The sequence below is a fragment of the Oreochromis aureus genome, linkage group 5, assembly GCF_013358895.1.
Source record: "Oreochromis aureus strain Israel breed Guangdong linkage group 5, ZZ_aureus, whole genome shotgun sequence".
Classification (NCBI taxonomy): domain Eukaryota; kingdom Metazoa; phylum Chordata; class Actinopteri; order Cichliformes; family Cichlidae; genus Oreochromis; species Oreochromis aureus.
In genome coordinates this window covers 3,819,305-3,840,277 of record NC_052946.1, presented here as the reverse complement: position 1 = coordinate 3,840,277, position 20,973 = coordinate 3,819,305, and the positions used below count along the sequence as shown (strand labels likewise).

Below are 20,973 nucleotides of genomic sequence, written 5' to 3'. Positions count from 1 at the left end.
CTATAGTATTTTATCTTAGCTTCAAGTGTACATGTATGTGTTAACTACTTTATCATCTCTTCTTTAATGTCCTTTAACATCTCCTACTCTACCTTTAATCTTCTCCTTTTTCCTTTCTTTTTCTCCAGCCACACTTCACCTACACAGATGGGGCAGATATACAATTTTAACCATAGAGATAGCAATCTCAAGCAATTCTCTGTCTGCTGAAATGTATGCAGCATCTATTTTGATTTTTCTGTGTCTTTGTGCTTATATGCTCTCCTCCTGAAACCACCAAAGAAAAGTAGATTTCAACAGAAAACCGCTGTAAATTGGACCTTATTCAGACAATATGCAGACTAGATGGGCTCAGAAAGCTGCTGGGTGGGTTTCAGTGGGCGGTGCTAGGTTTTTATGTAGTCTCAAGTTATGCACTTTTTCTGCCAGGGGACATAAATATGAGTTAATATAGTTGAATGTGTGTATCTGTAGTAAAAAGGGGTACAGTAATGTTGTAATGTTGGCAGAAGGTTTTAACCTCATTTCTTTTCATATGATCAGAAAGTGGCCCATTTCTTGTGGTCAAAACTAATGTACTGCACACAAAATGGTACAGAGTGAAATGCAGAAAGTGTGAGACTGACCACATGCATTCAACAAATAGTCATGATACATAAAATAATGCTGGCTAATGCACATAGCTCTGCTCTTCTGCAGGGGTCTGTGTTTGGTACTCCAAACAGGCAGCAGTTAGCACTCTATTCTATACCCCACCCACCCACATCATGGCTTTGTGTTAAACTGCATTAGTTGGTTTTCATGTGGAATTTCAGTCTTGGTGCACCCCTGCTGAACAGATTTCGCTGACGTATTTAAAAAAAAAAACTGCACATACAAGAAGCTGTGAACCATGTATTGCAGTTGACTTGGATTATAAAAGATACAGTGGTAAAGATGTGCACTTCATAGGTGTAGAGTGGGCAATATTGCGATTTACATCTTTGTCTTTGTGTGTGTGTGTGCCTTACTTTAGGAGGAGGGGTTATTGAGAGCAAAAATAGCTGTGAGGTGAGGGATGTGATAACTATTCCCATACGACCCGACCCTTAACAGCTGCTCATAAAAGCTGTATAAGAAACCAAAGCTGGTTTGGGTCAGAAGTTACTTTATTATTAGGGGCAAACAAAGAGTTGTTACTAGCAACCACTGTCCATGCATAATGTACTGGGATTCTGTTGTTCTTACAAGTATCCTCTCTCCACAGAGGCCAAGTTTGATATGGTTTCACCATAAATAATGGACTTAAGAAAGAAAAATGTGGAGCAAATGGATGAACGGATGGATCTGAGACTGGCTGGCTTATGACACAAATGCAAATCTAGAATCACAGAGAAGCACAAGCATAGATTTGAATGACAGTAAAAGTGCTGTTGTAACAATCAGGCTGACAATATACCAATAATGATCAGAAACAATGTTACATTTATCAAAAACTGGTCAGTTACTGGGTTATATGCTTTATGCCCTTGAATGTTTATTAACATTAACAATTAACAATGTTTATTCATATTTATTTAAATAAATATTTATATTTATATAAAGCCAAATCACAGCAACAGTTGCCTCAAGGCACTTAATATTGTAAGATAAAGACCCTACAATAATACAAAGAAAAGACAGAAAACCCCAACAATCATATGAGGAAGCACTTTGGCAACAGTGGGAAGGAAAAACTCCCTTTTAACAGGAAGAAACCTACCGGAGCAGAATTGGGCTCTCTTTCTAGTCCCTGTCAGGACTCTTGCTGCAGCATTTTGGATTAACTGAAGACTTTTCAGGGAGTTTTTAGGACATCCTGATAATAAAGAATTACAGTAGTCCAGCCTGGAAGTAATAAATGCATGAACTAGTTTTTCAGCGTCACTCTGAGACAGGATATTTCTAATTTTAGAGATGTTGCACAAATGGAAGAAAGCAGTCTTACATATTTGTTTAATATGTGCATTGAAGGACATGTCCTGGTCAAAAATGACTCCAAGGTTCCTCACAGCATTACTGGAGGCCAAGGTAATGCCATCCAGAGTAAGAATCTGCTTAGATACCATATTTCTAAGATTTTCAGGGCCGAGTACAATAACCTCAGTTTGATCTGAAAATCAGAGCTCATCCAGGTCTTTATGTCTTTAAGACATTCCTGCAGTTTAACTAATTGGTGTGTGTTATCTGGCTCCATGGACAGATAAAGTTGGGTGTCATCTGCATAGCAGTGAAAATGTATGCTATGTCTTCTGATGATACTGCTTAAGGGAAGCATGTATAATGTAAACAGAATTGGTCTTAGCACTGAACCCTGTGTAACACCATAATTGACCTTAGTGGGTGAAGAGGACTCTCCATTTACATGAACAAATTGAGAGCCTTCAGTTTTCAGGCCCCTCTTCTGTGGAACCAGCTTCCAGTTTGGATTCAGGAGACAGACACTATCTTTACTTTTAAGATTAGGCTTAAAACTTTTCTTTTTACATATAAGTTAATATATGTATATCTATCTATATATATATATATATATATATATATATATATATATATATATATATATATATATATATACAGTTCTATAGTTACTGCTGGATCAGGTGACCCTGAATCCTCCCTCAGTTATGCTGCAATAGGTTTAGGCTGCTGGGGGATTCCCATGATGCATTGAGTATTTCTTCTTCAGTCACCTTTCTCGCTCCCTATGTGTTGATAGACCTCTCTGCACTGAATCGTACTTGTTATTAGTCTCTGTCTCTCTTCCACAACATGTCTTTATCCTGTCTTCCTTCTCTCTCCCCAACCAGAGAGGCGTGTAAGACTGCAACTCTGCTTCCTGGTCCCAGCTCTGGATAGTCATATTTTGGGGGGTTTAATAAATTGGTCCATATTTCTAGAAATGAGAGCTGCTCCATCCAAAGTGGGATGGATGCCGTCTCTCCTAACAAGACCAGGTTTCAATAGACCAATTATCTATGAAGCCCACATCGTTTCTGGGACACCACTCAGACAGCCAGCAATTTAAGGAGAACATGCGGCTAAACATGTCACTCCTGGTCTGATTGGGGAGGGGACCAGAGAAAACTACAGAGTCCCACATTGTTTTGGCAAAGTTACACACCGATTCAACATTAATTTTAGTGACCTCTGACTGACGTAACCGGGTGTCATTACTGCCGATGTGAATTATAACTTTACTGAATTTACGTTTACCTTTAGCCAGCAGTTTTAAATTTCCTTCAATGTCGCCTGCTCTGGCCCCTGGAAGACAATTGACTATGGTTGCCGGTGTCTCTAGCTTCACATGTTTGTTCCTCAGAGGGTGTGTTGCTGAGTGGGGGAAAATTATAACATGTTCAAGGTGCACCCTTTAGCTGATAATGTGGAGGGTGCTTTCTAACATGCTGGTCACAAATCTCTCATTTGAGACTCGGTGATCACAAAGGTCATAGAATAAGATTCATTTCATTTCACATCAGCCGAAAGGCAGACAAGTGGAATCAAACCCAGGAAAAATGCCCTCACACACTATGAAATATTATAACTCAGCTGAGATCCCCACACTGTGTAGGTCAAAGGTTAATGTTTATCATTTTATTTGACAGCTCCCTGTATAATTTGTGGGTTGGACTCCTCTATGAATAACAGCAGCTATATTATATTCCATATTTTGGCCAGTACCAAAGCTTCTATGTTTACATAGAAATAATTTATGAAACATCAGTTGTAATATTAAACATAGACCCAATACTGGCATTACTGCTAAACTGCAGAATAAGCCTAAAAACACAAACCTGATTGATGGTAGTTAGCGGTTTTTGTTTTTTAGCGGTGTGAAAACCATCTGGAACAACACCACCTTTTGTGTCTGCAGATTAAGTTATGATAAAAACCTGCTGCTGTCAGGATGAGAAGGGTAAGGACAATCACTTATGTAATGATGTTTACACCTTCTCACCAATACTCAAGTCAGATTACACAACGTCTGAGTCTGATAAGAAGGTCACTGTGTCAGATCAGGGATTGTGGAGTCATAAATATTTTCTTTGGACCAGAACAGTACACAGAGTACACTCATCCAGTCACTGCCAACTTTTATGAGTATCCAAGGATCATCTTGGCAAAGTAAAAATGTAAACAACAGCACTGAGTGTCTGAAGTTTGAGAGAAAAGAAGAAAAAAACTGTTGCATCCACAAAATCTTCAAAAAGCACCAACAGTACAAATTGTGGTGAGGTCCTGTTCAGTGACCTGAAGACTTAGCAGACACTCATTGGCTACAGCTACCTGTGTAGGTACCACAGGCTGTGTAAAAGGTTTGAATGTTTTTTGTTGACTTTTAAGCTGTGCCATTATCTTTATTCTACACAGTCATAAATTAATTCAGAAAGTAATATTTAAATAATTAAAAAAAAACTAACTGTGTTTCCAGGTACCAGGTAAACACATGATCCTCCTCTGAGCAGCCTCGGAACTATTAAGAAACTTCTCTTAACTCCATTTGCACAGTGTACTGCTGTAGATGCAGTATCTGGGGACATGGGCCTGAAGTTTAACTCAGTGACTTTTGGTAATAATGAAGCTGCTTGCCTTTCTCCCTTCTCCTGAATCAATGGGAATAAAAGAAGGGGAAAAAATTATTTGTCATGACAGTTGTTAAGAAATAGGTTGCCTGTATGTAATGGGTGTCGCTTTTTTTTCACTATCAATACTCCTTCTTCCAGTATGCAGGCAATCGGTTAGCATGACATAGCAAACAACTTCTCTGTTTAAAGCAGAATAGATGAAGTTAGACCTGAATGTTCCTGCAGGTTTTATTTTTCCGCTCCATTCACAGAGAAAATTAAATGAAGTTAAATGAGTACACCGCTCTCTCTTTCTCTCTTCATTTCATCTATGTGTCAGTAATAATTTGACTAAGCTAAGAATTCTTTTATACATTTGCGTGTGCCCACTTGTAATAAATAAAAGCAGTAGCATGAAAAACAGTAAATACAAGGCCCGGTCCAAATGACTCTGGTTCATGAAAAATGGAAATTCTGGCACCTGGCTAGAAGCAGAAGGTAAGCTACCTTTCAAAACCTCAGTTAGCCATGACCACATGATTTGTGTGTTTGGAATCACACTTGGAGCAGTATTTCAAAACATCTGCACTTTGGAAGCTCGAGACAGTTTTGAAAAGTTAGAATTGGGTGCCCCATACCTAGTTTCAGGTCTTATTGAACACAACATGTAATTTAATTTTTAAATTACGGTTTTTATCAAAGTGAGAAAATAGACTAAACCAAGACATGCTCACTGGCTAAAGACATGTGAATCTATGAGAACTGACTTCCTTTAGGGGACCAGCCTCTAGTGGGTTTTGGCAGTTCTGCATTGGCTAGATTTTTCAGCCACATAAATTCCTGCTTGTTTGCACCAGAGCCAAACTTTGGGGTTCCCATTCTGTTAGAACTGAGAAACATATTAAATTAAACAGATTCCCACACACAGGGAACATGCAGTATCTTATCAGTGTTCCTGCTGGCTGTATAGTGTTCGGAGAGGTTCAAGGTTGCATGCTGATGGCTTTATGTCTGAGTTGAGCTGAGTGAGTTAGGGCTGAGCAGATTGTCTGGGCTGATTAATTGCCACTGGGCATCGCAGAAAGCTGCAGTTGTCAGAAGCTGTTCAGAATCTCTGTCATTTATAGTGTAGACATGATGATGGATATAGCGTATGAATGATGAGTCTGCTCTATGTGCGCCCAAGGACAAAGCCTTTATTTTGGATGTGTTTGTGTGCTCCCGTATGTTCTGTACACATGTGTTTCTGTATGCTCAGCATGCAACATGAAGTACCTCAGGAACCACATTTCCTGTTAGACAGGAAATAATCATACAATAGGCAGCTCATACTAATCCCTGCCCATGTGCTTTGAACACATTGCCTCCTGCACATCTGCACAATCCATCTCCAGCTTATGGAAACTGTAGACTCTGCTGGTCATACGCTAAATAAACAAGCAAACAAACATGATTGATGTCAGCAATGAGGTTGACAGTGTTGGGAAGTGGAATTTGTTTTGCCTTATACTCTCCCCATTTTCCTAGCAAAATGTAAAGAAATGGGGAGTGGCTCAATACTGTTGCACAGTAATGCAGGGATCCGAGGGATACTTCTTGGCTCTATCTCAACATCGTCATGTGCAACATGGTGACCTCACCAGAAGAAAGTTCACTCTGAAACACGTCAAGAAAAATGTTTCCCCACTCATGTTCTCATCTGCAGTCTACCTGTTGTTGTGTTTCTGTAAAGGTTTGGCAGCTGCACCAGGCATTCATCAGGATATCCTCTTCACAGAGTTGAGAGCACATCTGTGGGCCATTACACTTACAACTGCGCGGTCGCTTAGCGAGTGCGTGATTGTAAGACTTCCTCATAGCTACCAGTAAGACAAGTTTCAAACAAAGCTTGCACTGTTCTCTCATTGCTCACATTTCATCTTTTTAACAAATGCACTTTGTGTTACTCTGAGATAAATGATGCATATCAGTCAGTTACCTCATTTACTGCTTATGACTGTCATCATAAAGTGGAAAGATACAGTAAAAGCTGCGTTCAAGTTATGAACTCCCATGAAAATACAAGATCATCTGCAGGGTTGACTACCATTAGCAACAACCATTACTTTAATTACAAATAATGCATTTTTTTTAATGTAATAAGCAGGAATTAAAATGGAGCAGTGTTGTTGCTCCTTCAATTAATGAGTAATTAAATTTGACAAAATACTCATTTGTCATGTTCAGTACCCGGGCAGTTTTTCCAGACTGTAAAACTGCCTGTATGCATCCTTTTTTTATTCCTGTCATGGGTTCATATGCACAATGCCAATAAATTACACCTAGTGGTTCTTCAGCTAGCTCTACTGAGGACTGCAGACTGTGGTGTCTATGGTCTAGTTCATGGTTATGTCCTGGCTAGCAGAGGACACTGTTAGAGTAAGACGTGGCAATATGGGAGAGATTTGCAACAGTTTTCCATCAGATGCTGTTTTATGTCTTTTATACTATTTATTGTAGAAAGACTACTCCAGGTACTAAACATGAGTGTGAGCACTGTAATTACTGAAAACACCAACGGTTGTCTAAATTTAGGAAGACTTGATTGCAGTGTCTCTTCAGGGTTCCTTCTATATTTCAAGATCAGGTCACTGTCCCCTGAGGCTTTCTGTCTGGCACAGAGGTGTTGCCACCCAGAGTGTTGTTTTTCAGCGTGCTTTGAACAATGGCAGTATTGAAATGACAAGGAAACGCAGGAAGACAAATGACAAATGGTGTTATTTAGAGTGCTTTATCCTGTCCATAGTCTACAGGCTGCTTTGCAACCCACCTCCAGCTAACTCTGCTTTTTGCCACATCCCTTTATCACTAATGCCTGCTCTGCTCTGTGCTGGGGTCTTGTGCTATTCTTCTCACCTCTGGCTTTTCTTTTATGCCCCAAGAATAGTGTGTTACAGCCAAATAACAGAGCAGGCTGTTCCTGCTATTCCTGCTAATTTAAATACACTAAACTTGGGTCAAGCCAAACTAAATATACCAACACGGCCAGGTGTATGTCACCACCGGTTCAGTACAGTTAGAAGAAACAGCTAAATGTGTTCTGTCACCAAAAATATACAAAGAATATAGAAAAAATATTAAAATATATTTGTATCTTTTTATTGACTTGCAGGAATAAGATGAAATTTACCTCTGCCCTACCCTTCCCATAATGCTTTGGGGGTTTAATTATAAAGTAAGGTGTTGAAGTCAGAGATTTAGATGTAGGACAAGAAACTTGGAAAAGAATCCATCCTGAATTTTCATCTTGGTTTCAGTTTTACAATCTTAGTATATTTACCTGGATGTGTATGTTTGCAGAAATAGCACCGCTCTCTCCTGAAGTAATAAACACAGCAATACAATTCACAATTCACTTAAAACAAAAACAATACATGACTGATTCTTTTCACTTTTATTTGTAAATGCATCTTGGATAGAACAAAGGAAAAATATATAATATATCCATATGTACTGAAATGTTATGCACACATTTAGGGTTGAACACTATAAATCATCAGAATAGTCTCTGTGTGTTTCCTGGATGCAGCGTACGCGCCTGTATATTTACATACATTCATAGGATGCGATAAAACACCTGTGCTCACACAAGCATTCAAAATTCAAAATTGAATAAAAGGAATGATGTACAATGTTGTGTACCCCTGCATGTTGTCACTATACAGACATGAGTTATACGTGGACGGCATAGTCGCACCCCTACGGGCTGTCGTACACGCAGCAAATAATGTTCGAGAGAAATAAAAACATTCGAAAATTTGGGGATGTTGCCACCACATTCTCCAGCTCATGGCAGGTTAGCACCATGGTGTGTGGGAATTCCATTTATCCCCTCAAGGTAAGATACGTGCTGGCTGAGGTGGAAGGCCGTCAGGGCATTTCGAGTAACAGATATAGCAGAGTCGAGGCAGAAATTGTGTCATCAGCAAAGTAATAGATCAGGTAAAACTAGCAGATATAGGCAACAATTTTAGTTCAGGGCCCTGTTGTGAACAGTCAAACAGCACATTACAATGAGAAGCTTGATTTCCAGAACAATGTCACGCTCCAACAATGATTTTGTTTTTGTTACAGTAAGGCTTAAACAATGATACAAACAGAAGACCAGGAAGCAGGTAGACATGACTTGGCTTAAAATTCAACAAATAACATTTAACACTGATCAGAGGGCCAGTTTTAACAATCACTGTGCGCTTAACCTTTGAGTTGTGTCACTTTTTAGCTCTCCTCTTTACATCAGTTTACAAAGTTCCTGTAAAAAGTAAGAGGGGTCCTGATAGCTTATCATGTTTTATTTCCTTTTGTTATGCAATCAGTAGTTCATGTCCACGTCAGTAAAACAGTTCCCTCGTTGTGTTTCAGACACAAGCTGAATAGAAAGTTACCCACCCTTCTTAGTCAATTAACAGTGGTGCAAGGCAGCAAAAACAACAGGACAAAGCCTTGAGAGAAAGCTCTCTGGACCCAAGGAAACGTAACTACTACTCTGGTAGTAGCTGATGAGGATCCAAGGGAGTTTCACTTCTGAAACATTGCATAAATTTAACATGTCTGAGACATTAGCAGCTTTCAGGAAAATAAACGGCAGCTCCTGTATCCAGGTAGAATGGAAATGCAAGGCTATTACCAAACGTATCACGTAATCCAGACTGAACCGAAATAAGCTTATCTTATTTTCTTCTCAGGCAGGTGATAAGAACAGAGCAAATGTAAGGAGCACAACCGACCAAGCACCGACATCAACCTTCAGCTGATTACATGAACAGGATTGTAACTGTGTTGGTTTCTTACAATAACTTAGAACAATCCCAGACCACTCAAGCGCCAAGTGAAGTTTGCTTCAGCTCACATATTCCAAATGACTTGCTGATGATGCAACAAAAAAAAGGGGGGGGAAAGAATTTTAAAAAGTACTGATATAGTATGAGGGTGTTCCAAGGATTCCCAGTGATCCCAGTAATCTCAGCAGGCGGAGCATCAGTTTGCTGAGCGGACTGTCCGACTGCTTCGTGGAAAACGGTGGACTTTGATGTGTTTTGACAGATGGTCACTGCGGGCGAATTTCTTTTCACATACAGGACACTGGTAGGGCTTAACCCCCGAATGGGACCGCCGGTGACGCGACAGCTCATCTGACCGTGAGAACCTGAAAGAAGAACAGAAATGTTTCAGAATTCAACAAAGGCAAACCGAGAGAGGTGGTGGTGTGTGCACAGGTCACAAATCTGGTGACCTTAGATTTCACTTTTGTTAACTGTCTGGAAATGTCTTGAATAATTTTGCACTACTTTGCTTTACAGGTGTGGCTTGTTTCCTACAAAATTAGATTGTACTTGTGTGCAGGAGCATGGCAGTGAACTTGCATGTATATACGTGCACTAGCATGTGAGTGCAGGGTGTATAAAAGGAGATCAGTAAAGTAACACCATATATATTTTGTGACAATAAATAACAGAACAGAAATCAGCTTCCTTCTCAGTAAGTTCCTCATCCCATGAACAGATTTCAACACAGTCTTGGACAGCAGCTGGCAGCCTTATTCTACTCTGCAGCCTCAGAAAACTGCTCTCCACCTGCTTTGGGTTATGATTAAGACCATGAGACAGCTGAATAAGACTGAGGACCAACCTGACAAACCTGCCTCAATTGGTTTGTCCAGTTAGCTCCAGTGGGAGCTGACTCCAGTCCTCTAAAAAACAATGAGTGAGGGGATTGTTCAGCTCTAAATGAATGGGCCCGTTGTCTTTGACAGTAACAAAAAAAAAAAAAAAAAAAAAAATCACAAAATATGTTTATTGTCAAAAGACCAGGACAGTCTGTCCAGGTCTGTGTATGGGTTTGTTTCAGCTGCATGTGGTTTCAAGAAAATCCTGCCTCACTCAGACCTCACTCAGAATTCACCCAGACCTGTTTTTCTCTTTTTGATGGAACTCGGTATGCTTGGCAGCTCTGAACAAAAAGAAGCACTTATGAGGCACACAACATAAATATCCCTGAATGAGCATGGATATTTCAAGCCACGAAATTTAAAAAAGATATATAACGCCCTTGTCTCTTACCTTGTACTTCTGGAAACTACCTTAGCATTTACTTGTTCTTGCCAATCCCAAGATTTTTACTGCAACTGCATCATTATCTGCTCACAAGCAAAAATGCTTCAAATGCTGATGCTACAACTCATTTCCTTCTCATTTGGACAAACAAAAACTTGGCTGGAGTCACGGGGATGACAGCTCCAGGGTTTCTTCCCAGCACCCTAGTTCTCTGAAACTGACTGTCCCCAGCTGGGCTCTGCCTCCCAGATGTTACTCTGGTGACTTGACAGCATGATGAATTGGTACAATTGCACCCTATAATTAAGGAGCAACATTTAAAAAGCTAGACTAAAATGCAATCTACCATCTATCCCTGGCAGGCACAAGAAGCTTAGAGCTTAAAAATGATGCTGCACACATGTAAGTTAAATTGCATGCAACACCTGACAGCAGTTTAAAAAACTGGACCCTGCCAATGAAACCCAAGCCCAAACACAGCAATCGTGGCTCAAGAGTTGGCTGTTTGTCTTGTAATCGGAAGGTTGCTGGTTCGAGCCCCGGCTCGGACAGTCTCGGTCATGTGTCCTTGGGCAAGACACTTCACCCGTTGCCTACTGGTGCAAGTCCACACTGTGACTTATGTAATTGACTAGTTACTGACCAGAAGTGTCTAACCCTAACCCCGACAGAGACCAGCAGACTTACAGCAAAACTCAAACTCCATGTGGAGGATAGACGGTGTATAGATACTTATCTTCTCTGTAATGTTCAAACTTTTTTAGTTTTTTGCCATCGTTATATCTGGAGTTTAGTTTATGAATTAAGTGTGCTTAATCAAATATACTGTGGTCACTCATATTATACATGACCAAAGTTTTAAATGGGTATAAATAATCTCAGTGGACAAAAAGCTCAGAATACACATTCTGTTTAGCTTTCTACACTTGGATCTGTAGGATCTCACTGACATATCCCTAAGAAATTACTCTCAGGAAAACAGCTATGGCACAGAAAGCCCAAGCACCTGCTGTTTGTTAGGAGCAGCTATTTGGTTGTCTTAAAAGGAATGACAGGTGCAATCACGCAAAGTTATTCTAGCAGTGACAAAGAATAAAAACATAAAGATGAATACAACCAATCCTCGCCTCTAAAACCCCGACTAACCACGTGTCTTACACAGAAATAAAAATGATTTTGAAAGTTGAACACACTGACTACTGTACTATCTCAAAATCAGATATTCCAACAAGACAAGGTTAGGGTTAGGGTTATAAATATCAGCATTGCCTCATAATTTCACAATCAAGGCACGAGTAATCCCTAGTGTAGTGGCAGACGGTGTCTTCATCGCAGGGTGGGTGTGTGGACGACAATTGGTACATGAACAGAGCCCAAAGTCTGAATCTAATTTTCTCATATAATATCTTTCAATAAACCACGTGCACCCAAATCTGATCAGCAAACAGTTTTACATGGCGTGCATAGATGAAACACTATCGCTCTGACATTCCAACATCTGGTTCAGATCTGTTGCTCTGTGAGAGAGCATCAGAGAAACAGTGACAGGATTTCTAATGTTGTGTCCATTTTTTTGCCTTCAATGAACTTCATTTGGTTTTATTTCAGCTTGTAGTTAGTTGTAGTTACTCTTCTTTAGAGCAAACAGCATCTATATTTGTCATACTTGAACTAAACTGCAGTAGAAAGAAATAAAAGATTGGGTTAAGACATCTGTGAGAAAGGGAAACAATTAAAATCAGCCCTCTACAGTCTGTTTCCTTCTAACCTTGAATTACAGCGCTGCACAGTATCCAGCCAAGTGTTTATCCAACTATGTTCCTCCAGCACTGACTCAAATTGAAAGGAACACAAATAATTTTGGGAAAAATTATTCTATTGTCCAACTCAGCCAGAAAACAGACACCTGGATCCTTCTCGTAAAGAGAATTTCTGTATTATGTCTTTGTTTCCAGCCCAGTGTTAGGAATCAGTATTTTAATGCCAGTTAATGCCAAAACCATGCCTGGCACACACTGTACTGAACAGCTGCATCTGTGGCTGACCTAAGCTTTTGGAGCCTTGTGTTGTTAATCAGGTTCCAGATCACTAGTGAAAACTTTTCTTTTCTTTTGAATCAAATCTCACAACTCACTTTACCACAAAAATCCTACTCAGCCAATGAGATAAAAATGATGCACTGCTTGTCTGAAATCATTTGTGGTGAAGCATATTCATGAATGTAATTATTGAATGCAGGGGTGAACAGAGGCATGTTAAGATGACATCACGGCCTACTAATAACTTACTTTAACTGCAACAGGTCTCTAGCGCTCCTTTTAAGAGAGTTAGGGTTGGGTGCATTTTAGCTACACTCTAAAGTTTCATAGTTTAAGAAACCAGCAAATGTTACCTTTGAAGTCTCTTGTATGCAATTTGGTTTTAGAGTTCACAGTTTTTGCGTTACAAAAACGGGAGAGATCTAAGGGTGAACCTTATCTTAATTCTTTACACTGTAAATGTAGTAATATCTAGAGTGACCGTGTTATACACTGTACTGCATTCATTTGTTCTTTTAACCGTTCTCTCCCTGTTCCTCCTAGTCCATATGAGGAACCCTGCCTGATACCCGCTCTTCCCTTTCATGCAGTGTGCAGCCTGGACGTTCCTAACCCACAGTCATGGTAACTATTCAACACTTTGTCTTTGTTCACTTCCTCACTGCTGCTCCCTTCAAGTGACTGTGTGCAAAACTCGTTTTTTCTCCCACCGTCTTGACAACAGTTAAGCTAACAATATAAGCAACATTTTTTCCCTCTGTTTTTCTCTTAAAATCTTAGTCTTTGCTCCTCGGCCCAATCAGCAGCTACTTTAATAATTTTCCCAACCTGCCCCACTCCCCCTTTGGGCGGCCCCCTCATTTATCCCAACACATACAGTGGGTTTCACACACACTGGTTTTCTCTTTTTTTCTCTGAAACACACACACACACACACACACACACACACACACACACACACACACACTTTCATCCAAACTAGATCCTGCCTTTTGTGTACAGACAAGAGCCCTTTGTTAGCTGGGACACACTGCCTGGATTACTACTGCACAAATTTCTGCAGCTCATGTATCAGGACACAGCAGTCCCGCTGTAGGGTACATGCCTGGTGGCATGTTGCCAGGTTGGGAATACCACAACACAAAGCTTTTAGGAGATATTATTTATTGCTTGCTACCTGCATGCTTTGAGTTTATGAGTGACTGCATGTTATCTCTTGAAAGACTGGTTCTTGTAAGTCAAATTATGTAAAAACACACTGGTAGGAGTATTTTTGTATTTATTTACTGTTCATTCCATATTCAAAGGCAAAAGACGTTATGAGCAAATTTGAAGAGGCTCTGCATCTGATCTGTCCAAATATTTTAGCCAGTTTTTGTTCATCGTTACTGGCTGTAAGTTCAGTCTAGCGTCAGTGTTCTACGTGGTCAACATGCTTTTTAAATCTTTTCTTGGGAAATCCTTACTGAAAAAGATATTTTGGATTTGTAAAAATTACATATTTGAAAACATGTCATCTAATTCAAACACATTTTAACAAATCCATAGTGCAGATTTTCAGTTCAGTCCAAAGTCAATATAACATCAACCTGATCTGACAGAAATATGTGAAATGACCACAACCTCTTTTATGTGTTGTAATTATATGGCTACACCACAGAAACTGTTTCACTGGGGTGTTACTTGGGACTACACTTTGGTGAGTACAGCACTCTTGCATCAAGGCAAAAACGCTCTGAGTTGGAATGGTCTGTGTGAAGTTTATGTGGGTTTTCTTTGTCTGTGTGGCTTTTCTCCAGGAAATCGTAGTCCCACAGTACAAAGACACACATATTGGGTCAACTGGTGACTCTAAATTGGCTGTAGTTGTGGCTACATGGTACATAAAGAGCTTAACCCTCTGAGATCCGAGTCATCATTAGTGGCAACTTCCAATATTTTTCTAAAAATATTAAAAAGTCACTTTGGCCTGCTCCTAGTGTCAGGGTAGATTTGAGCTGACAATTATCACCTATGATAACTTATGCGGCAGTTTTATATTAATGTATATAATATATAATGTATGTATATAATCCCCACAGTATTTTAATTTCACACATTTGTGTGAGACAATTTCAGTGTGTGTAGATAGATAGATAGATAGATAGATAGATAGATAGATAGATAGATAGATAGATAGATAGATAGATAGATAGATAGATAGATAGATAGATAGATAGATAGATAGGCAAGAATATGTTATTCACTATCAACATTTAAGGAAAAGTGGCAGAATTGGAAGAATCATATAATATTCAGAAGGACCAGAATAGGGTTTTTTTTAAGTTAATTAAAAAAATGTCTGTTTTCCGTCCGTTCTGGGTCCCTTTTGGAGCTACTGATTAAAAAGTACAATGTTGTACTCTTCACTAGCTTAAGGTCAGCCTGAACATCCCACCTGATGTCCTCAGGAAACCAGCCAGCTTAGCTCTGCCAACTCTGAACACGAGTCAAACTCCATCACATTCACACAAACACACTTCCACGATGATAAAAGCAAAAAGACACTTTACTTTAATTAGCAAAGTAATTGCCTACTGATGAAGACATCCACCTTGTTCCTCTGCCATTACACACAGCAGGTTCTACATTAACTCTTGCTGTTTTATACTGAAAAAAACACAAATATACACACACACTCATGCTGCCCCAGCAACTGAACATGGGTCAGGTATCAGCAGGAGGCATCCATGTTGTGACCATGTGACTCCAGTCCACATGCACTGTGACAGATTTAGTTTACATCCACAGAAAAAAGACGCAATGGTTATTCTTACCCAATTCTGATATCACACTGCCTGACGAGATGGCATTGTGTATTTGTGTTGCCACTACCTCACATCACTCCAATTAGCACTTGCTAGACTGCAAGGCAGCTACTAAGAGCTCCTCAGCTTAATGGGTTAGTGAAAAGGAAAAAAAACCCCACAGGATGGCATCTTTTGCTTTTTTGTTACATCTTCCTGACTAACTGTGAGTGGCCTGTTTCATTGCTGTGCCATTTTCCTGAGATTTCAGAAAGACAACAAGTGCTTGCTTCCATGGTAATCTACTTGGTTACAAATAGTGACATTCATGTTGCAGGGCTGCTTTTCTGGGGTTTGGGTTTGGATATAATTTCTTCCTGGTCTAGAATACCCCATGTGGAAAATCTATTAACAGAAAAAGTGTAGTACCAAACTGAATTAGATTGAATGTGAAATGTAACATAATCTACTTTTAAGGAAATGCCCCTTTTAATTTTTGCCTAAACCGAAAACACTAATATTAGATTGTGGATTTTAGGGGTTTAACTTACTTGGACTCTGCACCACACTTGATGAACAGGGATACATCCAACTGACAAAAAATTACTGCGGCTAGGCCAGTAATGAAATTATGAGGCTGCTGTTATTGCTCTGCTAACAATCAAACCTTTACACAGGTTACACTTAATCACTTGTATATATCAGTCAATCTTTGAATCTAGTCTGTTAAGAAAACATACTAAACATACTATGTTTTTAAGTAAGAGTATTCGGTTCCTCGGTACCCACCTCCATCCGCAGCCCTGCCAGTTGCAGGCAAAAGGCTTCTCCCCTGTGTGCCTCCTCAGGTGGGCCTTCAGGTGGCTGCTCTTGGTGTACATCTTGGTGCAGCCAGGAAAAGAGCATTTGTGCATTTTGATGAGATCCGCCACTGTGTTCTTCTGGAATTTTTGTCCGCCAACAAGGATTCCTGATCCCTGGCTGGTAGAGCTGTCCCCGAGCCCAAGAGGTTTGGCTGCAATTGGGACTGGAGCGATTCGTACAAACTTTGAGGAGACGTTAAGGCTGGGGGAGGGCAGGATGTGGGGCACAAGGGCAAAGGTTTGACCTTGGATGTTGACCAGTAGCTGTGCAATTTTGATGTCTGAGGCTGGGGCAGGCTGTGGGGGATGGGCTGCTGGAGTAAGTGGTGCCACTGTAGGCTCCTGCTTGATCTGTATAGGCTGGATTTGCAGAATGACCGGCATTCCATTACCATTTGTGTCACTGTCTGAAGATGAAGGTTTGTTAGTGGATTCCTTCTTGGCCCCTGTGCTGGATTCCTGTGTGGGGTTAACTCTTGTGGTTTTGGTGTCCCTAGACGCAACAGCCACCAGACCTGCAGTGCTGACAGTGGGAACAGTTTGGTCAGAATACTTTGCCTCTGGCTCTACTTTAGGCTCAGGGGAGGCCTCTGCGCACCACTCCAGGCCAACTTCTAGACCAAAAGACTCCTGCGTTACTCCCAACTCTGGGCAATCCTCTCGGATCTCCTGTTTCATTGTCACCACCTCCATGTTCTCCTCCAGGAATTCTTCTATCTCTTCCAGCGTGGGCTGGAAACACCCTCCAAGCTGTTCTTTTGGCTCACCATGGGTCCAGGTGAGGAAGTCAAAATTCTCCTCCTTTACTTGCTCACGTTTGAACGACTCATCTTTCCGTGAATCCCACAGGAAAGCGGATAATGGCATAGGATCCACGGATTCTGTGGTAACGCTGTTGGCACTCCCTAAGGAGGCCTGAGACAGCAGGTGGTCCAGCATACTGTCCTGACTTTCAGCACTAGAGCTGCTACCATAGCTGGAGCTAAGCACCTGGGAGTCTGGGCTGGAGCAGGAACGAGGACTGGATGAGTCACTCAGGTCCTCCTCCGAAAATGGTGACGGCATAACCTGGTAGGAGCCCAAGTCCGTGACCATGTCAGATTGCTGGTAGGCCGGTGGAGCACCGCTGTAAAGAAGAAAAGTGTCTTCACTCACAAGGGAGTTATCTACCATCCCTGGATACTGCCAAACCACTGTCTCTTTCTGGACTCAGAGTCTGTGTTTAGGGATGACTTGCAAGAGAATTATTCCTTCTGCTGGTGGAGAAGACCAAATATACCCAGGTCACCAAGGCCACACTTCTCACGGGTGAGATACCGAAAACACCTGGTGTTAGCGGTGGAGAAAGAAGCTCGCAATCCAAGGTCTCCAGATAGGAAACAGTATGTCTAAAAGAATAAACAGAGATAATGAGAAGTCGGTTAATCTCCATGCCACAAGCAGCTACTGCACATTTGACAAAGCCTGAAAGCATACCATACCATATGTATACAAAGTGTGTCAATGTCTTTATTGTTAAAGAAGTCCCTAAACTGTATCAATGCTGCATTCATTCCAATTAATTGTGTTACCTTCTTAAAATGATTCATTTTATTAGGTTTGAGTGCAGAAACAACAAGGGTCATTTTTGACTCTGAAAGAGTTCTGATGAGTTCATAAACTCATAAGCCAATTTTGTTTTAGTTCTGCTAACTTCTTTGGGTTTACAGTGGATGCTGTCATGGATATTTTTTGCTGCAGTTTGATACATATATATATATATATATATATATATATATATATATATATATATATATATATATAGATATATATATATATTTATATTGGAAAGATGAATTGATAAAAGGTAATGTTGGAGGCCTTATCTACTAAGTTAGTGTTCTCCCTGTGTTGTCTCGATACTTGTACATTGGCTATAACTATTTTAAAATACCCATATTTTGTCAATAATCCACATACAATAATACAGGAGCCCAATTTTCTATGCCAGTGTGCAAGCATTAAAGGATGTTACATATTATAAGCCTGGTTTATTTTTCTACCACACAAAAATTTGGGCATGTAAATGATCCCTGCAGTTCATCAAAACTTGCAGCTGGATTTGGAATAGTGTGCTATGACCTTTGATAGCAATACTGTACTTACAACATTTGTTTCAAAATCTGTTTTAAAAAAAGTGTCAAATCTCAGCCAACTTTGGAGGCCCTGATCTTCTAATGTTTAAACTAGTCACAAAGGTTTGGACTTTATCTGTCTGAATCTCTGCTTCAGTATCTTTCATGTTATTCACAAAATCACAGGATTTTTATTTTTTATTTTTCCCAATTTAAGGCTTTTCCCATTTTAAACTTGTAAATATTGGAATTTTTACATACCGCATTGCTTAAGTTTGGGTTCTTTTATGTCTAACCATCGCTATGGCGTTTACAGGAACAAATCTCTAGTTTTAAATACAGTTCGGAGTATAATTGACCTCTCATAATATCTTAATAGAACTATGGTTCAATGACATACCTTAACTGAGGCTGGTTTCTGTATCTGTATCTGATCTATGTTTACAAGTCAGCTGGCTGTACTTTCTTTACATGTGTCCAGATCAGAGCTGATAGTATGCAGTATGAGTTCACATGATCATAGTTTTACAATGTCCTAGTGTAGTCTTCATAAATAGGTTGTTTTCCTGGAACGAGGAGCGTCGGTCAGACCCTCTTCCCCTCTCCCTGCCTCCACTATTTGCCCTCCCTTTTTAGGGGCCCCTGTATGGTCTGAATGAACGAGGGTAAACCCGGACCAGAGAGAGAGAGACAGAGAGAGAGAGAGAAAACATATTATCCTGAAACACCGCAGGGGGCAGCCGGGAGCAGCATGGGTCCCTCCTCTGAATGCGTAAATCACCTGTTCGGCGTGTTTACGGGACGATAAAGGATCAGTAAATCAGTCACAGCGCAAAAGGATTCTTTTATATTCACAGAATGTTGTCGCCTTACGTGCAACATTTCAAGGCTATATTTTGTAATCATATGTTAAAATTGAAATTATGGCTGAGGGTTTTTTCTCTTTATTTGTACTTGCTTAATAATTATATTGGCATGTGTAACCATTAACTCTTCCACGCCATCGGGTTTCAGACAGCAGTGACTCTCAGGCGCAGCTGAAAATGGGACAGCAAAACTCATTCAGATTCCATTCACTTACACTCTGGTGTCAAACTGATTAAACTGTGAATCCTGAAAGTCCTCAATATAGATCTGTGTGCTTTGTTTTTCCCGAGTGTCCCTCTCTGCGGCGCATTACGCATGAGTAGGCACGCGTCTCCGCTCTCAACGTAAACATGTTTTCATCCTGCCTGCTGCTGCAGCATATGGCACGAAAGGGAAACGCGTCCTGCACGCTCTGAGCGACCTGGGGGGGGGGAAGAGAGATAGAAAAACTCCGATCTTACCTCGATCGCGCAACCTGAATATAATCCCAGAGCAAAATACGCGAGGAGAATCTGTTTTATCCGTTGCAATCGACGAGCCACAGTTTGCCCTTGAGGTTCTCCATGCAGCACAACAGCAGCAGCAGAGGAAGAGTTCAGACTGGACTGAGTGCTGACTGAGTTGTACTATGGGGCCGTCACATGACTGCCAGGGTGCCTTACAGCCTCAGCGTAGTGAGAAACGAGAGGATGTCGCTGAAGGCTCGTCCCCGCTCTGTAGTCTCATTGGTTGGTTTTTGCAGAGATGGAGGCGGGTTGTCCGGTCTGTCACTCCGTGGATCTGCTGCGTGGAATAACATGTGGGACTGTTGTTCAGGCAGGGAGCAGAGTGGTACCTTGTCATGATGAATAACTACTGGAGGGTCGGCATTCAGGGATCCAAGATGGAGGCGTGATGCGCCTTACAACCTTTGATTGGCTGAAATGGATTTTACTTTAAAAAATAATCTTTAGTTTTAAAAAGGACAGGAGATCAGTTTCATGAAGCCAATTGTAGTGGAACTGATGTGAAAAGTTTTGAGATAACTGCAAGATATTGTCAATATCAAATGATTTACCTCTCAATAATTGCATTTTCAAATTAATTTCTAAGTTGACTTAGTGTTTCTCAATAAGATCAATCAAGCACCAATACACCAGAAAGCACCAAGAGTACACTCTGGTCTGACAAATAATGTCACAAAGTATCCATGGTCAGTGGTTTCTTTAACACACACACACTGATGGATATCTTGCCCAAGGATTGGGCACCTTGTAATACCTCCTTACCAGATTCCAAGCTAATCTTATAACACCATGACTGAATTTGCCATAGATTGTTACCTACAACTCATTAAATTTTTAAAAGTTTTTTTTAAAGACTCTGCATATTGCTTATTGAAATAGAATGCCACCAAAGTAATGACAAAATAATGTTAAAATAATATAACAAATATTACAAAATCTAAAATCGGCAAGCCTTTATTATACAGTTCACTTACTTCCTGCCTTCCCCTCAGATCCCACATTGTCTCCAGTGAAGTGTAAAGTAAAGAGCTTGACCAGGCGCCGCATGAGAACTATGTTAAATGTATTACAGTAACTGAGTGTTTTCAGGCCTACAACAAGCAGTGCAGCTTGTCTGACTGAT

General features: G+C 40.5%; 1 protein-coding gene across 1 annotated transcript; it reads right to left on the bottom strand.

The window, feature by feature from the left end:
* Positions 1-8,001: 8,001 nt before the first annotated feature.
* On the bottom strand, positions 8,002-20,159 carry LOC116313673 (Krueppel-like factor 15). The gene is made up of 3 exons (XM_031731444.2): positions 19,806-20,159; positions 16,290-17,751; positions 8,002-9,768 (listed from the first exon to the last, which is right to left on the bottom strand). Exons 2-3 carry the CDS (start codon positions 17,534-17,536, stop codon positions 9,600-9,602), a joined length of 1,416 nt encoding a protein of 471 aa, XP_031587304.1. The 5' UTR covers positions 17,537-17,751; positions 19,806-20,159; the 3' UTR covers positions 8,002-9,599.
* Between the last annotated feature and the right edge of the window lie 814 nt (positions 20,160-20,973).